The sequence below is a fragment of the Vitis vinifera genome, chromosome 16 (assembly GCF_030704535.1).
Source record: "Vitis vinifera cultivar Pinot Noir 40024 chromosome 16, ASM3070453v1".
NCBI lineage: Eukaryota > Viridiplantae > Streptophyta > Magnoliopsida > Vitales > Vitaceae > Vitis > Vitis vinifera.
In genome coordinates this window covers 2,313,190-2,337,080 of record NC_081820.1, presented here as the reverse complement: position 1 = coordinate 2,337,080, position 23,891 = coordinate 2,313,190, and the positions used below count along the sequence as shown (strand labels likewise).

General features: G+C 34.7%; 1 protein-coding gene across 1 annotated transcript; it reads right to left on the bottom strand.

Annotated features, from left to right (window-relative positions):
* Positions 1-1,877: 1,877 nt before the first annotated feature.
* Positions 1,878-23,355, bottom strand: LOC100254624 (ADP-ribosylation factor-like). The gene is made up of 7 exons (XM_002274890.5): positions 22,534-23,355; positions 14,362-14,452; positions 5,251-5,366; positions 3,962-4,021; positions 3,810-3,875; positions 2,262-2,461; positions 1,878-2,182 (listed from the first exon to the last, which is right to left on the bottom strand). Exons 1-6 carry the CDS (start codon positions 22,588-22,590, stop codon positions 2,270-2,272), a joined length of 582 nt encoding a protein of 193 aa, XP_002274926.1. The 5' UTR covers positions 22,591-23,355; the 3' UTR covers positions 1,878-2,182; positions 2,262-2,269.
* Between the last annotated feature and the right edge of the window lie 536 nt (positions 23,356-23,891).

The window sequence follows — 23,891 nt, the reverse complement described above, 5'->3', positions numbered from 1 at the left end:
ACTTTATGAGGTCCCATGCTTTGCATGCAAAGCATGGCCTTCATTATCCAGGTTTTCTTTTGCTTTTTCTTTTTCATTTTTATGCAACTTCTGTGAAAAGTTTTCCATCTTCCTAGGACTAGGGATGGAATCGGGATGGGGCAGGGTCGAGGAGGGCTTCCCATCTTCGTCGCTGCTTGAAAATTTACTTAAGCTCTATTCCATCTTGGACTAGCCGAGGATGGGAAATCCTGTTAATATTTATAATTATATTATTTTTATTATGTACAAAATTATTTTGAATAATGTATAAGTTTTCAAATAATTTTGATTATATTTAATTTTTTTATATTTTTTATATAACAATCAAACATAAAAAAATTATTTTTCATATTATTTTTGTTCTAATATTTTCCGAAAACCAAACATAACTTCAAAAAATAAAAATAATACAAGAGCTATATATTTACCTGTAGATATAGATTTGAAAAGTAGATATAGGTTTGAAAAGTGCATGACATGGGGACTTTTGAGACTTAGGTGGTGTTTGTTTTTTTTACTTTTTGCTGAAAACAATTTGTTTTTAGAATTTAAGTTGTTTGTTTTTCTACTTTTTCATAACTTATTATAAACTTTTTAATAATTAGAAAAATTCAAAATATATAACTTTTTATAAATAAAAAAAATAACATATTGATTTTTCTTTACTTTTTAATACTTAATAGAAATAAAATACTACAAAAACAAACAACCTAATATTTAACACTATTAAGTATTAAAGTTTTATTTAGAATTAAATAAAATAACAAATATCACCTTAATCTTTTTAGACATCTGAATGAGATTATTTTAGGTTTTGAGTTTATGGACAGGAGTGCTTAAAATTAGAGGTTCCAAATTTTTATTTTTATTGTTTTCAAAATTGAGACTATGTACAAAAATTTCCCATTTATTTCTAGTCGATTCTTCGTAAAATTTGAAGGAAAATGCTTCAAAAAAAAAAAAAGACAAAAAATTGAAAAGTTTTTATATGATTCCTCGAGCTCATTTGATTTATTTTTCTTCTATATAAAAATTAAATAAATTTATAACTAATTTTAATTTTATTTATTTATTTTATATTTTTAATTATAAAATCAAATATGAGAAAATTATTTTCTTTAAACATTTTCTTTTGCCATTTCTAGAAACCAAACATAGTATGGGGAACTGATCACTTTCCTGTTTAGCTAAGTACCGGGTACTCTGACCATCTTCAAACATGCGGGCAAATGGAATTAGCAAATGAGAAAATTAAGGAAACTTTGATGAAAGTTGTGAATGTAAATCAAGGGAACTATTTTACTGTCTCATCACCAAATCGCTTGATTTGAGTTCTTTGGGTTCATGAAAGCAAACCCAAGAAAACCCATATGATTCTGGAACTGATCTTTGTAGGGGTAAATGGAAGCTCCATGAATGGCCAAATTCCACTCAGTAGAGATGGTAAAATCCAGCAAGATGTAGGGTCTGTTCTGAGGGAATTTGTTATGATCCATGATGGCTTCTGAGAAAGCAGACAGCATAACAAGTTCTTTTGAACACAAATTCAGGGAGAGGATTGCTGCTAATAAACCTGAAAAATGGAAGAAGACCAAAACCGTAACAATCAAAACACCAACCTTAGGTGGTGTCTGGGTGGTGACTCACTGATATTAAGCAACTTGCCCAGCTCACCTACTGGCCATAACAGAATAAAGTGAATGAAAACTACTGGGATAAGATCATCCTACTCAACATAGAGCAAAGCCGATGGATCGGTAAAAGCTACACAAACAGCAACATCAATACCAAGCAAAGCTGTTTCAATGGGCAAATATCAGCAAGAGACTGGTCCAGATGAGTGTGTGAGAGGGAGAGAGTCCAAACTAACCACTCGAGGACCTTCATATGATATATATGTAAAGAGTATTATTCTAGGGGAAACCAAAATCATAGAGAGCTCCCTGTTGTTGTCTGGTTAAACCCCAGAGAGGCAAGGCCTGTATCTAAATATACATTGAAGAAAATCACAGAGGTAAGTGCCAAGTATTGGCCAGGAGTAAGTAGACTTCATCAGCTTTTAAACAGAACCTGAAAATAATCAATTAATATTCATGACTTTGATGTCTAAGTGCCCAATTCTGCAGCTTCATCCATCAGCCAACTTAAAGCCTCGAAAGTCCTGCAGGAGGAAAATCATTAAGAACAGAAGAAACTGAAAAAATGGTTGCTTTCCCAACTGAAGTTGGAGGAGTTTTGACCTGGTTGGTTAGAAGGATGAAGTGCCCACTGAGGAGTATCCAGCGGCTCTTAATTCCTTGAGAGTTCCGGCTAACCAGTCCAAGCCCTCATAAAGGCCATCTCCCTTCAGAGCGCAAGTTCCTTGTATATGCCATTTTCGGTTCTTGAGATCATAGAGACCTAATCCTTCACATACTTCCATTGGCGTCATTGCACCTTTCTGAACAGGAGAAAGACAAAGGATTAACTATCAAATTGTATCAAGGACATACTAATCAAATCAAAGCAAATCAACAATTATCACAATGTCATGGCTGTGTGGTCAAATCTAGCAATAGTCGGCGCAAACCAACTGCCCAAAGGATATTCATAGTAGTTGTCACAATATAGTCATATAATTATATGCAAAAGCTATAACCCATCTTCAGTAACCTCCCAATAGGGAAAAAAATAAATGAAACAACTAGTCAACAGTGTATGTTATAAACTGAGGGAAAAAAGAAAGAATATGTTGTTTGAGTCACCAAAAAGTTTAACAACTCACTTAAGTTAACCTAATTAATTGTATGCTTGTATTTGGACCAATGCGTGAAGGTTTTTGCTTTCTTGGGTGCCAAATAAAGAAAGGCTGAAGATTCAGATTTCATTTTCTTTCTTGATGTTATCGACTAAGAGTGCTTGTCAGCCCATAGAAACAATGAAGATCAACTAATCCCAGTGGTTTCAGTACCACAAAATTGGACTCGTGTTCGCTACAGCAAGAGTAAAATATGTAATGGCCCAGAAATCACATGGGTACACTCAACAAAATTCTTCCAGACCTGCATATGGATTTTTTAATACCATTGTTTTGAGCCAATGCATCTTGGTTTGACTATTTTAAAGGAAACTCTATACATTTATTTCCACGCTCTAAAAATGGAATTGCTCCAATTACGCAACATGACTCTGTCAAAATATGTGAATTGCTCAGATATGTTACTAATAAGAATGGGTACAGGAATTGCACATACAATCAGACCCAAATCCAACAAAGCAGGGGAAGGAGTTCCTAATTCACCACAAGTTGTCTGAATTAGTTTCTTAATCTGTTGTTTGAAAATCCTTTTGCCCTGAAACACTTCAGACATCATCCAAGAATAGGATTCCCATAGCAGAGCTTCCTTAAGACATTTTCTTTTTTACTTTTTAATTGATTTTAAAATTTGTTTACCAGCAATTTGCTTGTAATGGTTGATGAATTTGCCATGTTTGTTAATTCATTTCAAGGCTCCATTTCACACTGAGGTTTTTTCTTGTAAAGTGGTTTGGAGGCACTGATATTGTAGTTTTTTTTAGTTCTAGGCCACCTGTCATGATACTTCTTTAGTTTTAAAGGAATCCTCCTAATTTATATAAATTTTTTGCTACAAAAATACTGACACACTGGTTTAGTAGCATTACAGGCTGTAACGTCAGACACTCCATTTCTGTGTTAGACCAGAATCCGTGTTTTCCTTCATGTGCTTTTATATCTTTCATGAGCAAGATTAAAAAAAAACAATCAAGAATCCACTAATGCAACATACCATGTCCTGTTTGTTTGCAAAAATCAAGATGACGCTGTTCAGCATAAATGGATCTCGAATGATGGCCTGAAAGAAGAAATAAGTAAACTAACTGAGAAACTAATCAACCAATTAAGACGTTTGACATAAATGCATTATCTAGGACACCCAACCTGAAACTCTGCCTTTGCTTTTCCAATCCTCTCTCGATCCAAGGAATCAACAACATAGATCTGCATATATAGACCATTTTCAACATAGGTTGAGGGCTTCATTGTTACAAAAACCAAATAGAAGAAAAAAATGAACAAGATACTTCTAAGAAAGTATGTTTGGTGATGTGATTCACCCTTGAATGTCTCCTTCCCTTCTTTCGTTTTCCATTGCTACTTCTAAGGAAGCTTGGGTTGTGGATGTGTGGGTGGTATCTAGGTGGGGTAAGGCATTGGAAACCTTGTTTCTCAAGATAACTCCGGATTGGGAGTTTGAAGTAGTGTCTTTTCTTAAAAGGATTCAAGAAAGACAATTGAGGAATGGTGAGGACAAGCTTGTATGGAGGGAATCCAAGGATGGAAAATTTACAGTCGAAGCTTTCTATTCTTTAGATGGAACCAGGAGGATAGGTCTTTTAGGTGCAGGTGGTTTAATATTCTTAGTTTCCAGTACTTGGGAAGCGGAGTGTGGGAAGATTTTGACACTGGATCGATTAAAAAGAGGAGGATCACAGGATGAACCTTAGTGAATTGGTGCTATCTTTGCAAAAGTGCCAAAATCAATATCCTGTGAATTGGTGGTTTAACATTCTCTAAATTGTGATAAAACACGGATCCTGTGGCATCTTTATTCTCTTTATTTAGAGTTGAATGGATGATGCCTCTTCTGTAAGAGAGATATTACTGGACTGGCATGGGGATTTTGTGGGGAAGACGTACAAAAGAGCTTGGAGTATAACTACAGTATGCTTATCTAGGACAATATGGAAGGAGCGAAACCATGGATCGTTTGAAAATGAGCAAATCAAGTGCTGAAAAATTCTTTCCTTTGTGCTCATTGTCTTTGATCTAAGAGGCATAGTGATGTGGCTTCTATCTTGTTGTTGACTCCATGATTGGCTGGGCTAGGGGAGGGTGGGTTTTTTTCCCTCCCCTTTATCCTTTTTTATGTTATGTGGCACCCTTTATATACTTCCTTTATACTTTGGTTGCGCCTTTTTCTTTTCCGGTGCTTTTAGCAAAATTATCTTTGCCTACATTTAAAAAGAAAAAAAAAAACCCTTAGATACTCGTGAAATGCTATGGTGATTTAACAAATTATGGGCCACTAAGACATACCAGATGGCAACCAGCACAGAACCAGTAAAAAACATTTAGAATTATACAAAGAGAACGGTAACTTAAAATAAAATGAAACTGACCCTAATAACAATTACCGAACAAATATGGCTATAAAAAGTAATGATTACCAGTCCATCAGTATTATTAAAGTAATGCCTCCAGAGTGGCCTGAGTTTCTCTTGTCCACCTACATCCCACACTGTGAACATCACGTTCTTATACTGAACTTTCTCCACATTGAAACCTATATATTACCAGAAAATGATCAATTAAAATCAATCTGAAGCTCCATTCGACACATCAACATCCATAGTATAATACATGTACAATATGATCAACTGTTAACAATGCACAAAATAATGAAAGATTTGGAAGTTAATGAAACAAATGAAATATAATATATCAACTGAGCAACCCATTGATGAAGATAACACTCCCAAGAACTCACGGAATGAATGTTGGTTCCACCAACATGCAATATAAGATGACTGTTTTGGTAATTTTACTTGACCAGCATTTTTTTTTTCTTTTTGGTAGGAAACAATGATTTTATTGCATTGAAATATTAAGTACAGTGAAGGATGAACAATCCTCCCAAGAAACACCCAATCCTCCATACAAAGAAGGATAAAAAAGATAGATGAGTGCATACTAGTCCAAAAAGTCAAATTTAACTCAATTCACCAAGGTATAAAACCTTCTACAAAAGAAACCTCTAGCTGCATGTTTTGCAAATGCATCTGCATCATTGCCCAAGTGAGGAGTCCAATGGTCAAAATCTTCTACTTGACCAGCATTCTAGTTATTTAATGAGACATGAAGATGTTTTTTGCTACTTTGATTTCATATTTCTATAATGTCTAGTAAGCATAGTTTTTAAGTACTTCATCACTCAGTAACATCCTTTGTCAAATTAACCTTTCAAGTGAATTCCTTAGTAAAGCTATATATAGCCTTGTAACTTTTCATTCCAAGACATTGAATAGAAGAAGATTATATCCTCAAGTGCTTTGCATGGTGAGATACCATGCCATTATGAGATTCCACAAGCCCAAGATTGAGTGTAATTTTCTAGTTATAATGAAGTGATGCCAATTGAGGTGAACTTCCACAGTTTGTGATATTGTGTGGTGAGAGATACCACACGCCCCGGTTTGGTGAGATTAAGAAAGGGTGCTGCTCTTGTTCCAGTAAGTTGAGATGCTTCCACCTTCCCACAGCCTATCTCTCTTCCTTGATTCTTTATCTTTCTATCCTTTCTTACAAACTTAATATCATAGGAGATCCTACATGGCTAAATTGATGGATGTGTGATATTGTATCTATTTGATGGATATATAATGGATTGAATTGTTTATCCAGATTAGGCATCAACCAAATGACCTAACTAGTAACTCTGTTAAGGATGAACAAGCCAAAATTAAATCTCAGCAGCCAAGTGTTCATCTAGCTAATTCTTTGACAAGTCTATCATAGCAACCACATCAAGTTTACAGTGAGATTTTTGTGATAGCCAACTATAAATAAATATATCTGAAAAGAGCACTAACAAAAGGAGGTGCAATCTAAGTTACACAGGATGCATAAAAAGCATCCCAAGGCCAAAAGAAGAAAAATACAAATGAGATTGACTGGCAGAAGCCGATCACAAGCAATCCAATAAAGTAAAAAAAGAAAGATTAACATCCCCCAATATACACTTGGTCCATGAGAACAGAGATTTAAGAAACTGCTTTTCCACTACAAATCCTGACCATTCTCTCCTTCAAAGATTCCTCTACTGTGCTTTTTCTAGTTAGCCCAAAACAAACAAAAATGAGTCAAACTACAAATTGAACTTAATTTTTTTCCCCACAAAGCTATCATGCCATTCATAGAGCACCTTCTTAACTAGATGAGGGGGGAACTAAAACACCCCAAGAGGCAGAACACCTAACTCCGCAAACTGTAAGTCAGAGGTTTTTCAGTATAGTGGATTTTCAGAAGGTTGCTCCAGAGACCATTTCTGCTATAATGGTTTTATCTCCTACACAGTTTTCATGGACAAGTGCACAGTGGCATGATGTGGCTTTGCATTCCTACCAATTGTTCGAATGAGGGATGGAACAAAACATCAGAAACTTTCATAATTGAAAATGTTGCTCTATAGTTTTAGGTTGGTAATTTTGTTCCATTTCCTACAAGCTTGAATGCACTTATCTCCTTGGGTCTTAAAGAGTGACACCTTCAGACTTCATAAAAAATTGAGTTTGGAAATGTTCAGAATTGTCAAGGTTTAGATAAGTGTGCATCATTTTTTTTTTGAAAGGAAGGTAAGTGTGCATCATTGGACTGGTAAAAAGCTTAGAATTGCAATTACACGTTTTGAATTGAATATAGAATTAAAAAGGGGCTCGGAAAAAAACAGAATTGGGAGAGGAGTGAAGTGGACATTCAAACACCCACCCTTAGGCATTCAAGCAGCCATTAATTTATTTTGGTTTCTAAATAGTTTTTAATTAGAAAAATATGTTTTTGGGATTTTAAAAATGTTAAAAACCCTCCTAATTTGTTGCTAGGGTTTTTAGAATATATGGACTTATTTTTTATAGAAAAAACCAAATCTTTGAAAAATTAAAGTTTCACCAATCTATAGGGTCTCAACTCATCCCTCTCAAAGCATCCTTGGTTGGAAGAGGCCTGAACTCACATTGTGAAATCTTCAAAAAGGGTGTCGAGAGATCCACTAAGGAGCACAAGAGGTGTGTTGAGTCGAGGGCATGGAAGATAAGTAGAGGTGTTATCGATGTAAGACCCTTGGGACAAGTACATTTGATCAGGTCAATTTGCGTACGATTTTCTCATAATTAGTGGATTTGTAAGTGTCGAAAGACCTGTGGTTTTTCTTATAACTTAATGGTTGCTAGGTGGTTTTTCCACATAAATATGGTGTCACTTGGATTGTTGATTTTATTTCTTACACTGGATTTTTGATCTCTTGATTAATCAATTGAAATCTACAATTGAAGTTGATAATTATAATAAACTAGGGATTAAATCAAAGACTATCAATTCACTCTCCTTTAGGTAGTTCCATGCTTATAAGGGGAAAAAATTTCTTTCAAGTGGTATTGGAGAAGGAAGATCTTCAAAAATCAAATCTTTTTTATTCTTGCAAATATACGGAACCACAAAGAGTAGAGACTTCTATTAACTATCCCCCATTTTTTTATGGGAATAATTATACCCACTAAAAATTTAGGATGAAGTTCTTCCTGAAGATGCAAGCAGAATGTATACAAAATATAGTGGAATTTGGGTGCTTACCTCTAATGAAAATTGGTAGTCCTTAAGGTGAATTGAAATCCAAATAAGAATGGGATAGGACTGATAATGGAGTGAGGCAAATTCTAAAATCCTGTATTGCATATTTAAGGGAGTTAGTCCTAATGAATTTCATAGGTTGCGACCTGCAAGAATGCAAAGAAGCTCAAGATATTCTTGTTGTGACCCATGAAGGCACTTCAACTATGAAGTTGTCTCAACTTTAAATGCTTAGTACTAAATTGGAAAATATTAAAACGAAAGAGGATGAGACCTTCACTAAGTTCTACACTAAACTCAATGATAGTGAATCCTTTCTTGAATTTGGGAAAAAGAATTCCTGGGTCTAAGGTGGTCAGGAAAATCCTAAGATCTCTCCCACGGAGATTTAGACCAAAAGTGACTGCAATTGAAGAAGGTAAAAACGTGGACTTAGTGAGTAGTGGAACTTGTAAGCTCACTCCAAAACCTACAAGATGACTCTACCTTCACCTAGGAGACCTAACAGTGCATCCCTGAAGGCCTCAAAGGAAATTGAAGACTCAAAAGATGAGAGTAAACAATTTCTCACTCCTAAACTATTCATGTTTGCCAAAAAGTTTAAAACCTTCATGAAACTACGAGAGAAGGCAAATTCCAAGGATGACTCAAAAAAAGGGAAGAAAATTGTCTCTAAGAAAAATAGAGACGAACGTCCATCCAAAGCATCTCAAGTTAAGTGCTTTAATTGTGGAGAGAAAGGGCATTTTGCTACTGATTGTCCTACTTCTAAAAGGAACAAGAAAGTCATGCAAGTGACTTGGAATGACTCCAAGTCTAATGACAATAGCTCCACAAGATCAATTGACAGTGAAAATGACAATATTCTTATTGCCTTCTCAGCCTCAATTCTTTATTTCCAAAAAATTGAGAATATTGTTGAATTAGATGAAGAGGAAGAAGAACATGAATTTGAGGATTTATAGGAAGCACACAATGCCTTATATCAAGAAAGCTCTAAGATAAAATGTGAGAATGTAAAATTAAAGAGAACATTGAATAAAAAGAATTTTCACATAGAATCCCTAGAATATGAGAAACATGAATTTAATGAAAAATTAAGTTCCTGTGAATCTCAAAAAACTTGTTTGGATTAAAAGATTAAGGGACTAAGAGACAAACATCAAAACTTGATTGGAAGAATTAAGTTCCTTGAATCTGAATTCTAAAATGTGAATAAGAAAAACTAATCTTTGAACTCTAAACTTTTAATAGAGGTAATCTCTAAAGGCAAAACCACTAGTGACAAAAGAGGCATAGGCTTCCTAAGTCAAAAACTCCTATGGGTGGAAAGACTGTCTTTTTAAAGCCTAAATCATCCTCTAAGCAAACCCCTAAATGCACTAATTGTAATAGATTAGAACATGAAGCTAGTAAGTGCTATAGTAGGCTCTTTAAAAAAAATTAGATTTGTGTTAATAACTAGTTAGTGAGTCCAACCACCTTGGAAGTCATATTTTGAATCTTAGGAAGGGTGTAGATCACACACTAAGTCTTAGAAAGGTAAGAGTCTTGTATTAGGTGTAGTGTAGCCTTCACTATCTTTAGGGCTAGAGCACCATCTAATTAGTATTTTGATAATGGGTGCTTTAGACATATGACTAGAGAAAGTCATTTTTCACTACTTCTGAGGAGTTCAATAGTGGTTTAGTGGTTTTTGGGGATGGTATAGAGGATAGCCCATGTTAGGGGTAGAGGTTATGTTAGTCTATCAGGTTGTCCTAGACTTAATCAAGTCCTTTATGTAGAAGGATTGAAAGTCGCCTTAATTAGTATTAATCAAATTTGTAATTCAAAGGGAGTGACTAACAATAAGAGGAATTGAGTCTGGTCTTGAGGAGATTTGTGTATAGCTCTCCTTGTATAGTGCAGGTGCATAGTCTTATTTTGATTAGTATTTTGTATTTTGTGGGGAGGAATTTTCATCCTTCTCTTGTACTTTCTATCATAATTAATATATCTTTTGTTTTTTATAAAAAACATATTAACCAAATTTGTGACAAAAAGTTTGGTGTTAAGCTTTCTTAGGATCAAATTGAAGTCATTGATGACATGAGAAAATGTATCTTTACAAAATATAGGGCGTAAGATAACTGCTATGCAATGCATTCGAGTCTTAGTCCAGTGCTTATCTATGGTATTGCTAAGTTTAACATTGTTGAACTTTGGCACAGAAGGTTAGGACACATGAATCATACAGAGTTAAGCGTAGTTAATGGTGACCTGGTTAGAGGTGTTCCTAAGTTTAAATAACCTAAAAAGGCCTTATTTGTAGGGATTGTCAAAAAGGAAAACAAATTAAAGGATCCCACAAGAAACTAAACAAAAACTAGACTAATAGGTCTCTAGGCTTACTTCACATGGATCTCATGGGTCCTATGAGAACTGAAAGTATTGGTGGCAAGAGATATGCCCTTGTCATGGTTGATGACTTCTCTAGGTTTGCCTTTGTTGCATTTCTTATGCTTGTCATGGTTAATTTTTTGGGTCCTTAATGTGTTCAACTTGTTTAACCCATCTGCTGTGCATAAAAGAAAAATCTTAAAATATTCCAAAAGTGAAAAAGGCTACCTGGAGAAAATAGAAATCAATATCTTTAATCCAAGAATGAATGCATCACTTGTAGAAGTGGAAAACCCATTAATGGAATGTGCAACTTAGATAAAAGTAAAGTATCAATCTATGAAATGTTGCCCCACTACATGAATAACAGAAATAAAATAAAAATAAATCTAGGGGAATCATAAAGTCACATAATACTAATGAATATCTATATGAACTAAGTTTAGTCATGTTATACGGAAATGCAACTGAATAAAGGTTAAATCGACTACGTTTTGTGCTAGGACCTTGAATTAATTAGTTGAAATAGCTAGTAGAGATTAAATAAGAATCTCAAGGAGTGATAGTTCCATGTCTTTAGAATTTAAAAGTCTCATTTATGTCACTTAAGCTTTATTATTTTAAATCTTGATATTTCGGTAAGCTCTTGTAGTAATATTATTTTGATTCTCCTCTTGGGTTGTGAATAATTTTTTCAAGCCTATCAAACACTATTTAACAGTCTCTAGTTAATTTTATGCAAATTATAAGCTTGTAAGTACTAGGACTTTCATGGGATGACAATATTTAATCCTGTTCAAGTTAGAATTTTCTAGCTTTCTATTTGAACTTCTATGTGAGTACAAGAACTAGTTTTAGGAATGTTCTTAAAGGTCTTTGGAGCTATTGGGCAGATAAAATCAACTTTTTTCCTTCCTCGGTGCACGTGCAGCAATAGGAGCATTTAAACAATTGTTTTTAGGGAGACGTGCTTAAGGCTCTTTAAAAGCCCCATTTGACTCCTCATTTTCCCATTTCCTCCCTTCAAACACTCCCTATTTGTCCTTAAGGTACTGCCATCACATTTTGGACGGTTAATCTCAAGATCTAAGTTTGTAGGGCTTTTCAAAGCAGAGTTCAGGACTTTTTTGTTGAATCATTTTTTCAAGGTAGTTCTTATTTCTCTAGTGTCTCTTCATTTTCCTCTATGGCTAAAGGTAAGGGTGGTTCTCATAGACCTCATAGATCTCTTACACCCCCATCACATTCTCCTACTCTTGTTCATGGGAGATGCAATGCAGAAGATTTTCCTAAGGAGTTTTCTTGCTCATTGGACTCGGAGTTACTCTAAGTCACTCGCATGACTTTCTTCTTCCTTTTAGGCGTAGGGACAATCAGCAGCAAACGACCCCCTCCCTCTATAGTTAAAGCACTCAACTTGAGATACTTTAGATGGACCTTTGTCTCTATTTTTCTTAGAGACAACTTTCTTTCCCTTTTTAGTCATCCTTTGAATTTACCTTCTATTGAAGTTTCATGAAGGGTTTAAATTTTTTAGCAAACATGAGTATTTCCGAAGGAGTGAGAACTGATTCACTCTCATCTTCAAACTCTTTATTTTCCTTTAAGGAGGCCTTTAGGGTTGGCCTTTTAGTTCTCCTAGGTCAAGGTAGAGTTATTTCATAGGTTTAGAACTTTAGAGTGAACCTACAAGTTCCACTAATCTCATTGAGTCCACATTCTGACTTTCTACAATTACGGCTACTTTAGGTCTAAATCTCTTTGGGAGCGATCTCAGAATAATTTTCTTGATCACCATGGACTCTAGAATTCTTTCTCCCAAATTGTAACAAGAATTCACTATGTTACTGAGTTTGGTGTAGAACTCAGTGAAGGCCTCATCCTCTTTCTTTTTAATATTTTTGAATTTAGTAGTAAGCATTTGAAGCTTAGAGAACTTCACAGTTGAAGGGTCATAACAAGAATATCCCAAGCTTCTTTTGCATACTTGCAGGTAACAATCCTGAGAAATTCATTAGGACTGACTCCAGTAAATATCCAATATAAAGTTACTAATTAAAATAAATAAATATAGAATATAGAGCTTTGGCATTTGCCTCGGTTCCTTTATTATCAATCTTATTCCATTTTTGTTTGGTTTTCAATTCACCTGATGGACTATCAATTTTCATTAGGAGTAACCACCTAAATTCCATTGGCTTCCAACATGTTCTCCTTGCATCTTCATGAAGAACTCCATCTTAACTTTCCAGTGAAATGGTGGACAGTTAATAGATATCCTTACACTTAGTGGTTGCATAGATTATGGCTTGCAGGAATCTAAAAAATTTGATTTTTGAAAATCTTCCTGCTTTTAACACCACTTGAAAGAAAATTTTCAGGCCCCTACATGTATGGAACTACCTAGATGGGGGGATAGGTAGTCTTTAATTTAATCTCTAGTTTTTATAATTAACAACTTCAATTACATATTCCAATTGACTAATCAAGATATCAAAAACTCAGTGCAAGAAATAACATTTAACAATCCAAGTAACACCAGATTTACAATGAAAAACCATCCAGCAACCACCAGGTAATAAAAAACCATGAGTCTCTCTGCCACTGACAAATTCATTATTTATGAGAAAATAGTATAAGATGTACTTCACCTAAGTTATCGCACTCTTCAAGACCTAAGGAAAGAAGTACATTCAAGTCTGTAAGAAATGGAACAAAATTACCAACCTAAAACTATACAGTAACAAAAGTTGTTCATTATAAAAACTAAGAATTAAATCAAAGACTTATCTATTTGCCCCCTCTCTGGGTATTTTCATACATATGAGGGCTTCAAAAATTTTCTTTCAGAAAGCATGGGAAAGAATTTGATTCATGGTCCCTCTTAAGCCTTGGTCACTACAAAGTTCAAAAAAAATCTTCCCAATTAAATCACCAGGGAACTCTCTCTCTCTTTCCCCCCTAGGCTCAAAACTCAATCTAAATAGATGCTCTTTAGGTAACCCCAGTCACATGGGTATAATTGGAGGGGTCACTAGACTGCAGAGGCAGTGGGCTGACTGGTCACAGGCTGGAGATAAAAGTACAGATTCTGGCAAACTGAAAGGCACTTGTGACGTAGGGAGTTTGTTTCCAAGCAATGCACATGCAAAGGGAGATTCTATTTTTATCTATATTCATAAATATTTCAGTTTTCTATCCCAAGGATGAATACTAGAATCAAGTTCAGCACTGAACTTCTGTCCTCCTGTAATAAACTTCTATCTTTTCCTAACAGTCCCTGGTTACCAGTGACCATGAAAAAGTAATTGTTTTTATGGCAATAGTCCAAAATTTTAATTCCTTGAAATTAACATGGTTTTTTTGGAGAGGAAAACAAAGAAAGAGGTAAAATAACATGCACTTTCAATATCAAATACGAGACATGACAAGAGAGTAACATTCAAAACCAGCAGAAGATATGGCTAGTTATATTGGCCACTAGATGGAGGAAAAGCATAAATTTATTAGCTGAAACACAAAAATCACAGGGAAAAAACAACAGCCTAACGTACCAATTGTGGGAACAGTGGACAAAACTTCTCCAATGTGCAATTTGTACAGTATGGTTGTTTTACCAGCTGCATCCAGGCCAAGCATCACAACCTAATCCAACTCAATTAATAATTTAAATAAGAAAATAAGCTCGAAGGACATAGAGAAATCATGAATAAATATTAAGAATACAGGCATAAACTCAAGAATATCATAAAGAAAGATGCATTAATATTTTTATGTTAATAAGAAATGATACCCATGTAGCAAAACATGAGAACTAAAAAGTAACCAAAGAGAACAAACTGTTGATTCTTTTTATAGGAAATATTTTTTTCATTGAAAATGAATGCCATGAATTGCTAAAATTAAGAGAAACGTATTCTCAATATGAAAGGATAATGGCACATTCTCTTCCTTTTTTTCCTTGACACCTTTTTACCCATTTAGAATCCAGGTATCACAGAAGAAACCAAAAACATTGCATTAGGCACATATTAATTGGATGTCCGGATAACAGATGGCTAGTTGCTATTACAACTATGATTTTCCCAACATGATAAATTGACATGATTACACAATGCATTATTGGAATACATTTTGAAGTGCATAATAAATGAGAAATTGGTGTTTCACATCTGCATTATGGGCTTATGCCAAATGATTTTATCAAGTTTTCCACTGCTTCTTTAGAAGAGAGTCATTTTCACTGCTCAATCACAAAATGATAGCTGTAAACAATGAATTTTACATAGAACTTAATTTTGACATATCATGTTCTTCACTCGTATTCTACACAGCATCCAAATTATGCAGATGGTTCTCAGAAAATTCTCTCATTTTTATCAGCAATTAATCATGTAGATGGTACCTTTTTAAAAAAATAAAAAATAAATCTTGTATCAATTGTGTGAAACCGAGGTTTGGTTAATCTTGATTTTGATGATAACAAAACAAGGTTTAGAACTAATGATCATATTTCAAAGTGTGATTAGGCAAGACGATTTCCAAAGTGGCAATCACAAAAACAAATCAAGCAAAGGAGAAATCATGAAGAAGAAGACCACCTCAAAGAGAAGAGTTTTTCAAGACCAAAGCTTCATAAGATCTCTTTGAAAGGTTGTTGGTGCACTAGGACTTTCATGCATTTCATTCTTTATTTATGCACCAAAATCATCCAAGAGTAATATTGTTTTAAATATCTTAAGAATTGGATGATTTCATGTTTTCAACTAAAACCTTGTGTTAAATGATTTTCAAACTTGTGTTAGAAGGTTTTTAAGTTGAAAAAGGTTGGGTGTTGAGCCAAAAAATGGCTCAACCGGTTCAACCAGTCGACCGATTATGCTCGTCCGGTTGAGGGAGGCCAAAAAGTTTCTCTCTCTCCCAGTGGCCTTCTCTTCCCGGTCAAGGTTGAACCTCAACCGGTTAAGGTCTGGTCGAGGTCCGGTTGAAACCCAACGGTCACCTGCCAAACATTAAATGCTAACAGCTAGTCAATCGGTCGACCCCTAGCTCGACCGATCGAACCCCTAGCTCGACCGGTCGAACCCCCAACGGCTAGTTTGACATTTTTCTTCTATAAAAAGGTTCCAATCTTCATTGTTTCAAAAGTTTAACCTTCCTAAATCTTACTTGATTATATTTGAGCCTTGGAAGAGTATTCTTGAGTGCACCATTATTTCAAAACTTGCATATCTTTAGTGCACCATTCAATCCTAATTTTTCTTGTATCATTTGAGCTTAAAGTTCTTGTGCTAGGATTTTTGAGAGATCATTCATTTGTAAATCTTTGAGAGGAAGTTTCTCAAGTGTGAGGTATCACTTGATAGGTTGTTCAAGAGTGGGATATCTCTTGAGAAGTGTAAAGGGTGCTTGGAACCATAATCCAATTGTATTGCTTGAAGGCTTGGTTTGGAAGCCTTGGATTAATGGAACCTCAAGCTCGGGATTGAAGCTAGAGGAGAGTGGATGTAGGCCGGGTTGCGCCGAACCACTATAAACTCTTGTGTTTGCATTCTCTCTTCCCTACTCTTTAATTTATATGCAATTGTCTATATATTGATTATTATATACTTGCATATAATTGTCTCTTGCATTCACTTGTTTAAATTTGCGAAAAGAGACCATCACCTTATTTACCCCCCCTCTAGGGTGATTACCATAGGTTGGATTAGCCTCAAATTCCTAACAAATTGTAGTAACTCCTATATAAAAAAAATATAGACTTACTTTATGTCCTGAAAAATTATTTAAAATTTTTAAAATTTGAGGTATTAAAATTTTTTTAATATCTCAATTTTTTAAAGTAGTTTTTATAAGTCGTTATCTTCTTAAGATAAGTCTCAAATATTTCTTAAATTTTATACAAAAGTTACTATCATTTTTTATTTTTAAAAATAGAAAACAAGAAGTGTATCCAAATGACACCTTAGTTATCATGCTGATATACATTCAAACTACTCATTTGAAGCAAACAAACGTAGTTCATCCTTCAAAACTTCTCTTTGAGATTGAATGCATTTGGAAAAATGGGATTGCATGTTCTAGAATTCTGGTATTTGAGTTTCCAAAAAATAGAGGGTTAAGTTATGACTGATAAGGCTTAATGCATGTTAGGACATGAAAAGAAAATCAAAGTATAAAAGCAAAATGGGATTTTATCCTCTATCTATGATACTCCTTTTACCATATATATAGATAGATAGATAGATAAATAGGGGGAGAGAGAGAGAGAGAGAGAGAGAGAGAGAGATGGTTTGGAAAACTAGAAATATGGCTAGTGAAGTGGTGAAAAAAATGTAAGAGAATAAAGTTAAAGAGTGAGATTAACATAACATAAAACTTTTGCATAACATCTTCAACCTTGAAACTTATGGGCATTGTTTCGGTTAGAGGCTTTGTATAGGGTGGTCTTGTTGTTATCTCTAGTCTTACAATGTTGGCACTTATCTTCTTTTCTCTTCTTATATAGCCTTAGTTTTAACATAGAAGGATGTGAGTTACCAAAGGACTGAGGAACGATCTACTACAATAAAGCCTATGATGAGGCTTTAGGCCAAACCACTCATGTGAATTGAAATTGACTACTATAGTTTTGCAACCAAAGTTGGGGAGAAATGTCAACTCCACCAACCTATCATGATTCCTTTTTTAGTGTTCTATTGCCCTACTTCACGAACAAAAACTAATGAAATATCCACCCTTAGATTCCTAATGATTTTTTATCAGAAACAATGATTTCATTGCATTGAAATATCAAGTACAAAGAAGGATGAGAAATCCTTTGCAAAAGTACACAATCCTCTATACGAAGTCTGATAAAAAAGGTAGATAGGTGTATGCTAGCTCAAAAAGTTAAATCTAACTATAATTCACAAAGGTATAAAATCTTATACAAAAGAAACCATATGTCTAGTTCCACGTTTTGCCAATGCATTTATTGCATGATTACCTAAGGGAGGAGCCTAAGAGGAAGAAATATTAAATATTTGGTGCAACCACCCATCAAACTTCCAGGATCTTAGTTGCCCATGATATGACAATAGCATTATCACCTTCTATTAGAAAAGTAGACCCCTAAAGGTTTTGCTTGTAACAACCTTTCCAAAAGGGTTAGAATTTTTGCCTCAATGGTTAAACTTTGACCTGAAGGTTTAGAAAATACTCTTAGCACTATGCCAAAGTGATCCCAAAGCAACCCTCCAGTCCCCAACTACCCCAGGTTGCCCAAAGAACATCCATCAAAATTTAGCTTAAAAAATCCCCTCTGAGGTATCAGCCATTCAAAAGGTGTCTTCTTAGTCAACCTCATGGTTCTACAATTTAGGTTTCATTCTAGAAAAATGAGGCTCAAAGGGATACTTGCAAAAGCTTCATTGATAGAAGCCCACAAGGAACAAGAGAAGTAAAGCAAGTCCTAAATTGCTTCTAGAGACTTTCACCTGTCTTAAAAGTTTTTTGCATTCCTTTCCCACCAAATAACCAAATCAAAGTGAGACTAGCAATAAACCAAAGAGTTCTACATCAAGGAAGTTCCCCAAGAGCTCAGAGGATATAATCAACATAAGGATGGAATCCAATCAATTTCTGCAAGTTGAAACAATCTGCACTATAAAGGAAGGTCCCAAAAACCTCCAAAGTAAATAATCAATATCTCCTTCACCCTTATGTGTGGAACCTAATCAATCCTTGCAAGTTGAAACAATATACACTATAATGTCAATGGTGTGAGACAATGTAAAAAACACGATTTACAGATTGCCCACTTCCCTTGCACATAACATAACGTTCCAGACTAAGCGTTTTGTATGGTCTTCTCTATTGGAGCAAGTCATTAGTATCGGCCTTTTTATTTGTTGGAAGTCATGCAAAGGCCTTCACTTTTGGTGGGGCTTTGGATTTCCAAATTAAATTACAAGAATAAAAGGAATCGAATTGGAAAAAGCAAAGATAGCATTAAAGGAGTTAATTGAGAACAAGCCTAAGGATTTCAAGGACCAAACTCTCACGTAAGGAAAAAACCGGTGACAAGTACACATGAGCTAAAGCAAACTCCTCAATATCCTATAGTAAGAGGTTATGACAAAAACTATAGTTCCAAGATCTAGACAAGGAGGAAACTGGCAATGAGGAAATAACAGAGTTTCTCAACCTGACTACTCTTTTTTTTTTTTTTAAATAAAAAACCAAAGATGTATTAATTATGAATGAAAAATACATGAGAGGGATGAAGAATCCTATGAAGAATCCCACAATTACAAAACCTTTATAAAGAAAAGACTAAACTCCATCACTATACAAGGAGACCTATACAACATGGTTTAGTCCATATAAGAAAACCAAAATTTACATCTCCTCAAACCCAGAGAAAGCTCCTCTCATTGTTGTTCAAACCCTTTTAAATTACAAAACCAAATGTCAACCAAGTCGAATAACATCGAGAGGAATGCCTTTGAAAGCAACAAGACAAGAGGCCTAAAACGAAGAATAGAAGTGAAGTAGATCCCACAACACATCTACCATCCTCCGCTCATCCTCAAAGATTCTAGCATTTCCCTCTCATCACGCAATCCAAAGCAAAGTGAGACAAGCAATATGCCAAAGGGTCTTGCCTCTAATGGAGCTCCTCAAATCCTTATATAAAATGATCATCATATCGCATATGCTCCTAAGTGAGACCCAAACCATCTTGGCCTGTCTAAATAGCATGTGCCAAAGCCTCAAAGTAAGTGCACAATGTAGAAGGAAATGGTCAATCATATCTCCACACCCCACATATAAGATGCACTAATCTAGACTAGGGGATTTAAAAGGCTTTCTCAATAGTAGCATGTTGTTGGTATTAGTCTTCTTATGCTCCACTAGTCAAGCAAAGGTCTTGATCTTAGATGGGACTTTAGATTTCCATAAAAATTTAGGTAGACAGAAAGAAACTAGATCCAATGTATTAGATAAAGCCATAAAGAATTATTTAATTGAGAATAAGTGTACAGAAGATAAAGACCAAGTTACTGCATCTAAGACGGGTGGAGACAAGTGCACACAAGTGAGTGAAGACATGAATCTTTCATGGTCCTCAATCTCCAAGTTAGTAAGGTTAGGACAGAAATTAAATTCTCAAAACAAAAAGAAGAGGAGTTATTTAAGTATAGTTAATATGGTGAAATTTTTAATTATGACAACTTGGTAAAAACTTGAAAATTGTAAACACAAAAATTGATGCTCCAACCACAAGTCTTCCCAATTGAATTCTCCCCCTATCACCCATCGTGAAATGAATACGTGTGGATAAATCCTGAAATTTTTTAGGATCATCTGACTAGAATGTTTGCTTCCTATTCATTAGGATGTGTCCCATAAATACTCAAAATAACCTTATACCAAAGAACAAAACTTTCCTTAGGAAAGCTCCACAATCACTTTCCTAGGAGAGCATGATTCATCAAAGAAATCTTCGCATACCCCAGTCCTCTAGGTACCTTAGGCCTACACACTAGGTCTCAATTGATAAGATTTTTTTTTTGCGCACACCCCTCCCTAACCAAGGAAAATCTCTTTGCAATTTCTTAATCTTTAGAGCTATTGATTTTGGAGTCTTGAAAAGAGTTAAGAAATAACTTAGGTTAGTTGTTTAAGCTCATAAAGAGATTTATCACCCAACAAAAGATCTTCTCTAAAACGAATTTTTGTACCATCACGCATAGAATAACAAGTGAAACGAAAAAAGCCTTAAGGAAATTTGTGCAATAGCCTTTCAAGGGCAATATGTGACCACCTAACAATGTAGTTGGCATCTCATCCTTTAGATTTAACCTGTAAATGCCCAAGATGACCTTATGCCATAAAACATCACTTTCCTTATGGAACTTCACAACCATTTCCCAAGAAGGGCTTAATTCCTCAAGGATATCCTCCTAATGCCTAACCCCCCTTCCCTCTTGGGCTTACATACCTAGTTCCAAACCACAAGGTGATCTTTCTTCCCTTTCCTAATCGAATCTCTCAATCATAAAGGTTATTTTAACCGAAGCTTTGAACAAAAAAAAATGCAGGGGGATAATGGATAAACATGATCACATAAGAGTGATGCCTTGGTTGTGGCTAACTGCTTCTTGGCTTCTTAACAAGGGCCCTTTCCATGCCACAATAGCCACTCTTCCTTTTTGAACTGTAGCCAATGCATTATTATGTAGCAGCCATTCTTTTGGAGTGTGGTAGCCCCATTAGTATGTATTTGCAGTCTGCTTTGCATGCATGTATTATAGGCCACCAAGCACCAAACAGAAGCCAAAATCCTTCTTATTTTCTCTTTTATTGCCACAGACACCACTTACTCCCTCTCTTTTTCCCCCATTCTTTTATCTAGAACAACTACACTAAAGCATCCACACCAGACAGCCCCACCCGTAACTGTAAAGTGCTGACCTAGTCCCTTCATGGTTATACACTCTGGCATCTATTATCTATGAAGCTGCAGGACCTAACATGCCTTTGATGACATAATATATGGTATGATCTATGCCTGACCTTTGTACCAAATTTTTCTTCCCTTTAGTTTTTCATGACATATGATTCTAATTCAATACAATCCCACCAAGAGAGACGCTATATATCAAATGTACTAGTACTACTGTAATTCAAAAAATTAAAATTGACAAAATGGATCATCAAGTTTAGAGTTTCCTGATAAAGTGAGTTTGAGGAGTACCGGACCCATTAGACTTGCAAAAAAAATCCTATCATGCAGCATTTATTTGCCAAGGAAGCAAGGGAAAAGAAATTAACAGAAAATTTGAAACTGATTTTTTTTTTTTCACCATTAAAATTTGTTTTCACAAGATTAAAACGAATTCCTATTTTCCTAAAAACCAAACAGTGCAAAATGCAGCACCTTAAATTTCTTTTTCCATCATCTTTCCTCACTTCCTCAGCTACCAAACAGAAGGCAACCCACTACTACCCTCAAAATCACTTACAATCATTATCAGAACAATAACATCAGCGCAACCCACAATCTGAAAAACCCCAAAGTCTCATTCAAATAGCCAACCAACTAAGGTTATTAAAACCCAAAATTGGCAGGAAAAAAAAAAAACAAAGAAAAGAAAGAAAGAAAGAAGCTCATGGAAAGAAATAATTAATTACAAAAAAAAAACCCCCACAAACAAGAAAACATAATACATACGAACCAAAATTTTTCAGTCTCAAAAAGAAGGAAAAAAAAACTCATTCAAAGGAATAATTAAACAAAAATAACAACAAATAAACCCATTATGTGAAACCCCAAACCAGCTAAGATTACCAAACCAAAAATTCCCACAAAAAAATCAATTTTCAATCTCAGTAGAAAACAGAAAAACTAATGTGCAAAAAATAAAATAAAAATAATAAATAAATAAATAACCTGAAAAAAAATTAAAACCTATGCAAGGAAACAATCAAAAGAAATTAAAAAGAAAAAAAAAACATACATACACACAAATAGAAAATCTCAAATTGCAATAAAAAAAAAAACAAAAAAACAAAATTCAATCTCTACAAACAAAACCCATACAAAGAAAAAGCGCCCCCCACCCACCAAAAAATAAAAATAAAAAGAAATGAATTGAAACGAAACAAAAAGAAACCCATATACAGAAACACATAATACAAATGGGTATGTAAAGAAAAAGATAGAGAAAAAAGGGTACCCTCATCTCAGAGTTGCCGAAGAAGGTATCGAAGAGCTTGCGAAAGGCTTGACCCATGCCTGCTTTTTTCCTCTGTTCTTTTCTCTCTCAATATTTGTGTATTTGTGTCAGCCAAGGAAGCTATAACAAGTGAAGAGAGGGGTTCTAGCCACCAGAATTGTCAATTTCCTGAATTTGATTGAGGATTTCTAACCCTCTGCTGATTGATTCCGGAGGGGTTGCTTTGCCTTTTCCTTCTTTCTATAAAGTTCTTTCTCTTTCAGTAATGTGGATCTAAAATAAATAGATCATTTAAAGTATATATTTTAATACATTTGTTTTTTTTTTTTGGTTGATGAGAAATAGAAAGGAAAAGTAAAACTAATGAGGATGTTGTCTTTCTATGCTGATTATTAAAAACATAGCTTTAAGAATTGAAAAAAAAAAATCGAGTTTTTATTTATTTTGGGATAATGATTTTAGATTTTTTTTACAACTTGAAAAATAGTTGAAAAAACATGTAGAATATTTTCAGAGTTTTTAAAAAACTTGTATGGAAAACTTTAAAACATTAATTTAAAAAATGTGTTTTCTTTTTCAAGTTTTGTTCGTATCCTATTTTGTAAACTCCATGTGGATCAATCATAGCTTAATATACATCTAATATAAAAATATAAAAAAATACAAATTTTATCATAATACAAAGATGTCGAATGTCACATGTTTTGGTGTATAGTAGTACATACTTAAGACTATTCTTTATTAACATGACACGCAACACATTTCACCCTTAATCTTTAATGCATAAGCAAATGTATGTGCTCCCTATATAACTCCTACATCATACTTCAAACAAATTCCCGAGCCATCCAAATGCTCATGACACATGGACGTCTGCCTATAATGGATGCCAAGGGGAAAATGAATGTCCACTTTTGACATAGATGTTAATAGGGTTTCTCCTACTATTACCTTTGGTGAGGGTGGTACCATGTGCACCAAAGCAAGTTGATTTCACTCCCATTAGAAGAAGATGTTTCCTTTATAGTACTTGCGGCTAGATTATATCTTAGAGTGTTGTCAAAGGTGTTACCCTTAACATTATATTTTGATGCTAATACGTCTACCAAAGTGGAGAGGAGGGATCGGGGGATCCAAAATGGATATGGATGTATTTTGATGGTGAAATTGGTCTTCCCATCATCAAACATTTTGATATTGGTTTAAAGATCTTGGTTTGGTGGCTAGAGTTGAAAGTTTGTCTAAGGTGAAATTAAATGTATTGAATTTGTCCTTCTCAGAATGAAAAGGAGGGTAAGGGGAGGGATCACCGTATTTTTATGACACGTGTCATCTCCAAGAACTTCCACATCATCATT

What these genes read in the sequence shown, in the direction of transcription:
- LOC100254624 (XM_002274890.5), bottom strand. Translation starts at nt 22,590, where the DNA reads ATGGGTCAAGCCTTTCGCAAGCTCTTCGATACCTTCTTCGGCAACTCT. An exon ending in TCGGCAACTCTGAGATGAGG is followed by an intron (nt 14,453 to 22,533) that starts GTACCCTTTTTT and finishes GAGTTGGATTAG; the next exon opens with GTTGTGATGCTTGGCCTGGA. An exon ending in GTCCACTGTTCCCACAATTG is followed by an intron (nt 5,367 to 14,361) that starts GTACGTTAGGCT and finishes GGTAATATATAG; the next exon opens with GTTTCAATGTGGAGAAAGTT.